The sequence below is a fragment of the Mesoplodon mirus genome (genome assembly GCF_964341445.2).
Source record: "Mesoplodon mirus genome assembly, chromosome: 11".
NCBI lineage: Eukaryota > Metazoa > Chordata > Mammalia > Artiodactyla > Ziphiidae > Mesoplodon > Mesoplodon mirus.
In genome coordinates, this window is record NC_138987.1 from 65,785,701 (window position 1) to 65,791,700 (window position 6,000).

Here is a 6,000-nt window from a genome sequence, read left to right on the forward strand (position 1 = left end):
ATTAAAGCTGTAAATTTCCCTTTAAATATTCCTTTACCACTATTCCATAAATATTGAAATGTAGTATTCATTGTCTTTCAATTCTATATATGTCTTTAGTTTCCTTTATAATTTTCTGATTATCCCAAGATTATCTCATCATATGCTTTTTCAAATATATGGTTTTATAAAGCTCTCCTTTGTTTCTTAATTTTAATTTTATTTCATAGCATTTAGGGGCATTATCTATATTATATTAATCCTAGGAGTTTATTAAGCCTTCCATGGGGCTTAATATATGGTCTGTTCCTTAAATGTTTGTGTACTTGAAAAGCATACGTATTCCCCATTTAAACATAGAGTTCTATATTTCCGTTATAGTTAATCTGATCAGTTGTATTCAAATCGTTACTATCTCTGGTTATTTTTGATGTTCATTCTTTTTCTGAGAGGAATTTGTCAGACTCCTACTGAAGTGTTGATTTATCTGTTTCTTCTAACAGTTTTATTAATTCTTTTGCATTATTAGTTTCATTTATGTTTAAAATGGGTAGCTCTTCTTTCTCTATTGTTCCTTTTACCAGAATTTGACATTCATTTTTCATTTTGTCTTTTTCTCAGAATTACAAATATTAATTTAGCTTTCTTTTGATATCATGATTTCGTTTGCAAACTGTGTGCCGCCTTGTTAGATTTGTCTCTTATAATCTATATTATTGTTAAATCTTATCTTTTTATTTTCAGACTTATTGGTCTGAAAATATGTTTCTTTAAATTTGGGAGTGTGGTGGTCTTGATTTCAGATTGACAAATTTATAACCCATAATGGGCTCCACCCAGAAGAACAATAATTTTGTTTAAGAGGGGTAGAATTATTTAGAAGACAAAACCTATAAAGTCACTTTTTAGAAACTATGACAGCAAATAATTGTTTTGAGTACATTTTGCAACTTTGTTTCCTCAGTTACTGGATAGTTTATACAAAGTATGGATGGGAGCATTGGGCATTTTTTTTTAACTTAAAGATAAAGCAGATCTTTAAAATTTGTGCACATCAATTGATCGTTTTTTACCTTTCCTTTGCTCTGTACTTTTGTTAAAGACTGGAAAAGATTCTGTTGTAAAAACCTCTACAAATCAATGAGATAATACTGTTGGAAAAATATTAGTCATAGAAAAGTTAAATTTTGGTTGAAAATTCAAACTTTGGAATCAGAAACAGGCCTGAGTTTAAATCCTAACTCTGCTACCTAACCGCTATACTGTTGGACAAATTAAACTTCTCTTGATGCCTCCCTTTCCCCATCTCTAAAATCAGAAGAATAGTAATGATAGTACCTTCTTTACAAGATAATACATGTAAAGTGCATAGCACTGTTCCTGATACACCAGAAGCACTACATAAAAGTTAATCACCAGTTATTGTCATTAGTATTGTTATTCTGTGAATTAAAAAATAATAAATCTGTCCTGTTTATCCCTGGGATGAAAAAAGTCACATATTTCAACTTATATGAAAGTACTGTAGGCTTCTAGTTTGTAGGAAATTATTCTAAAAACCTTTAATCATTGGAATCAGTTAAATACATGATAGACAGGACTTATATAGATGATTATCATGTAATTTTAATAGGTATTCCCTATATTAGATGGTTTTAAAGTTTTGAGGGTTCCCTCCCAGGAAACCACAGCTCATTTAAGTCACAGAAGCGATTATATTTTTTCATTAGATACTGCTTTCGCAAAAAATAAAGATGATGGAAAATGGTACTACTTTGATGACAGTAGTGTCTCAACTGCATCTGAAGACCAGATTGTGGTAAGTGTGTCTTTTATTCCTGAAAATCAAGGAACCTACTGTTTTAAAAGGGGCCCATGGAACACTATAGTCTATATTCTAGCAATTCTAATAGGTGAGAGACTTGCTCTGCTTTAAAGAAACGTAAAATTGTCCTCTAAGTGGAAATCTGTCTACTAAATTTGCCCACTAACAGAAGCATAAGTTGAAACATGAAAATTTTTCTGGTTTTCAACATGAAAACTGGAGTTTTCTAATGAAAATGTCACATTTTCCCCTGAAAAATAGACTCAGACATTCTAGACATTGACTGCTTAAAGTCAGAATGCTAAAGTAGAAAAAAAAAATTCTTTAAGGGCCTTACCATACCTCAGATTTTTAAAGTCTTACCCTTTATGACAATTACATATTCAAACTCAAAATGATATAGTTATATAAAACAAATTACAGATTTTTAAAAAATTAATGCTGTGCATTTGTAACTTTGATGTTTTCTGAATAGTAGAAAAATTAGGAAGTTACATCTAGTCACACTTGCATCAGTTTATCAGCCACAGCTGGAGCCAAAATATTGGCATTTGTTTTGTTTCCCATCAGAGCACGTTTTTATTATCAGATATTGATTGATGAACACATGACTAGTATGTTCTAAGAAGAAAACTAATAATTGCTTGATAAGAATTTATTATTCTATAAATTTTGCCTTTCTGTATATTTTACTTATTGATGACAGTATTACAAATTATGAGAATTAAGGTATTTGCTCATGTGATGACATTTCCTATACATAGGTTTTCTGGTGATGTTGGGGAGCACTGACTGCTTTACTTTATTTCCTGATTCAAATTATATGTTCCTTGAGAGCAGAGACTAGTTTTTAACTTTTTTAGTTTATAATGCTTTAAAAGTCTTCAACTAAAATTGTTCGATTTAATAAGTTAATAAACTTCTGAGCCCAATTACTGACATAGTTTTAATTGGTCATTGGATGAACAGATATGAAATTATTTTGAATTGTTTCTCTGTAGATGTTTCATATTTTTATCTATATATGTGTATATAATTTATATACTTATATATTAAGTTATGTACCGTTGCTTATCTCCCTACAGCTGTAACAAAGAACAAGAAGACTTTTGAACTCTTAATATTTTAATATTTTTTAAAATGTGTATATGCCTAAGTTAACTACATTTTTAGTTTATATTTAGACTTCTAATTTCATATCATATCCCTCACTTTTCAATTCTGTTCTCCTTTTTAATCTACCAACCAAAACATCCTGAAGTTACCTACATTGTCCTTCAAAGTCTATTTGACAACACTGCCCTAATCTTGCTTTCAAATAAATAATATATCTCGTTTATATACAGTAAGTGAATTTGATGTTACCTTACATTTTAACAATGACAATTCTTCATTTAGTCAACAGGTACTTGAGTACCTTCTATATATAGCACTTCATTCTAAACAAGGTTAAAAGACAGCTATCTGTGATTTCAAGAGGCTTACAATCTAAAGGTGATGAGAAGTGAATTGACAATTGTATATGATAATTACTATTAAATATCTTGGCTGTATAGGTTGGAGGCATCTGTCTCAACTGATTTGGGGTTTAAGGAGACAGGGCCAGTGCAGGGAAGTTTGCACAGAGAAAGTGGTGTTTGACCTGAGTTGCGGATACAAATAGTGGTAAATTAGACAAAAGATGCAAAGGTATTCTAGGCAAAAAGAACAGTACCTACAAAAGCAAGGAGGCATGACAGAATATAGCATTTAGGGGAACAGCAAATAATTTGGTGTTACTGAAGGGAAAGACTCTTGTTGGGGATATGGAGCAGAAATTAGGCTGGGGCTAAACCTAGCACTCAGATCAAGAAAGATGACATTTTTCGTTGTTTAGACCGTTTTTTTTTTTTTTTTTTGCGATACACGGGCCTCTCACTGTTGTGACCTCTCCCGTTGCGGAGCACAGGCTCCGGACGCGCAGGCTCAGCGGCCATGACTCATGGGCCCAGCCGCTCCACACCATGTGGGATCTTCCCGGACCAGGGAACGAACCAGTGTCCCCTGTATCGGCAGGCGGACCTCAACCATTGAGCCACCAGGGAAGCCCTAGACCTTTTCTTAAAGTTTGTAAGAAGTATTGGATGGTTGTTAAGTAATAGAAGAACATTATTAAATTTGCATCTTAACATGTCTTATGAACACTTTAGAAGACAGGTTGGAGGGCACTGAGTACAGAAGCAGAAAGGTCATTATTGTCTCCAGAGGAAAGGAGGCTGTCATATAAGTTAACCAACAAGAGCTTCTAAATTTAAAGTAGTGGTAGTAAGTATATAGACAAGGGGAGAATGGATTTGTGAGCTACTTAATGGATAGAAATAATAGAACTTGATTAAGATTAGATATAAAGAGGTAGAGAGAGAGAAGTTGAAAATGACTCTTCAACATTCACTAAGGTAGTAAACGTAGGAAGAAAATTTGCTGTGAAGTTTGAGATACATGTATAATAGCTATGTGGAAATTTCCATTAGGAAATTGGACTAATAGGACTAGGGTGAGTTAACTCAAGGGTGAGAACTGGCTTCAGTTATAAATCTGAATTGTCTGTCTTAGGTAGCAGTTAAAACCATAGGTTCGAATGAGTCACCTATGGGAAGATACAGATTGAGAAAGAGCAGTAGGCTGAGGACAGAACATGATTTTTTTTGAAGGTCAGGATTTAAAGAGCCACAGAAAAGTAGAAGAAACTGTAGAGATGGAAGATCTAAGGAAAAGTGGTGTAACAGAAGCCAAAAATGCTTTAATGCAGGTAAGAAGAGTAGTAAAGCATTAAATGCTACAGAAAGACTGGCTTAAAAAGGCATCCATTTAATTTGTTAATAGGAGGTTTTTGAGCCTAGTGAAAGCCATTTCATTAGAATGGTTGCGGCAGTCACATTGAATTGAGGAGTGTACGTGAGAGTGAATGATGAATATTAGATTTTCTGTCTCCAGCCTGGCTGTGAGGATGAGGAAGAGGAAGAGGTATATGGCAGCTAGAAGAAGTGGTAGAATGGAGAGGGATTTATGATGGGAAAAGACTTAAGTATTTTTTATGCCCAAAAGTCCAGTAGATAAGGACTCTTTAAAGATACACAGTGATGACTGATGGAGCAATATCCTTAAGATGGTAAGAAAAGTTAGAATCTAGAGCAAATACAGAATGAAGTTATTACTATTAGAAAGAAGCTTACCTTTTCCTTAGAGACAGGAGGGAAGAAAGCATAGAATTCTATTTCATTTTAGAGTAACTAGGTTAATCTGTGATACAGTTGGATTTATTTATCTATCCAGCTAACTTAGAAGAGAATAAAAATGTTAAATCCAGTGACCATTTTTCCTTTATATATAGAAGTCATCTTATATTTACTCAGTTTTAGTAACCCCCATTTGACCATGTGTGGTTTTCTTGATTTATGTCCTGTCACCAAAATTGGTTACCAGCTCAAAATTCATACTGTATTTAACATAACCTTTAAGAATCATAACCATTTTAACATTCTTTTTTTGTTTGTTTTAACAGTCCAAAGCAGCATATGTACTCTTCTACCAGAGGCAAGACACTTTCAGTGGAACTGGCTTTTTTCCTCTTGACCGAGAAACTAAAGGTGCTTCAGCTGCCACAGGCATCCCATTAGAAAGTGATGAAGATAGCAATGATAATGACAATGATATAGAAAATGAAAACTGTATGCACACTAACTAATGAAAGTCCTAGAAGCCATAAAAGAGAGACTTTCCTGCTGGTGGTATCAAAATGATGAAGTTACCCACCACATTAAACAAAAGTCTGAGATGGGGAGTTTCAGATAACTGAATGTAAATCCTTTATCAGATTTTAACTTGTGCAGTACTTGAAGTGAAACACAATGAAAACTTTAACAGAAATTGTCTCTTAATACATTTACAGTCTTGTATTTACAAGCTAAATATATATAGGAAATCACAAATAAATCCCTTTTAAGTTTGCTGCTGTTTTGATGAATTATGTTTTCTTTAATTTTTTGGATGTGAGTTAATTGATGACAAACGTTAAATTTGTGGATGTTGGTCATTTATTTTGCTCAAATAATACTGCAAGAAAACTATGGCTGAACTTAGTTTTTGGATAATCTAATTCATGTGCATTAAGCTGCCACATATACTACTATGATATTTAGCTGCGGTATCCATGTGGC

At 33.2% G+C, this 6,000-nt stretch overlaps 1 protein-coding gene across 3 annotated transcripts in view; it reads left to right on the top strand.

Annotated features, from left to right (window-relative positions):
- USP15 (ubiquitin specific peptidase 15) overlaps nucleotides 1-5,791 on the top strand; it is a 136,124-nt gene extending 130,333 nt beyond the window's left edge. For all 3 annotated transcript variants that reach the window (XM_082636634.1, XM_082636635.1, XM_082636636.1), the window contains 2 exons: nucleotides 1,710-1,798; nucleotides 5,346-5,791. In XM_082636634.1, coding sequence (XP_082492760.1) covers nucleotides 1,710-1,798; nucleotides 5,346-5,528 — 272 coding nt within the window. In that variant the 3' untranslated portion in view covers nucleotides 5,529-5,791. The remainder of the gene's footprint in view (nucleotides 1-1,709; nucleotides 1,799-5,345) is intronic.
- The last annotated feature ends 209 nt before the right edge of the window (nucleotides 5,792-6,000 follow it).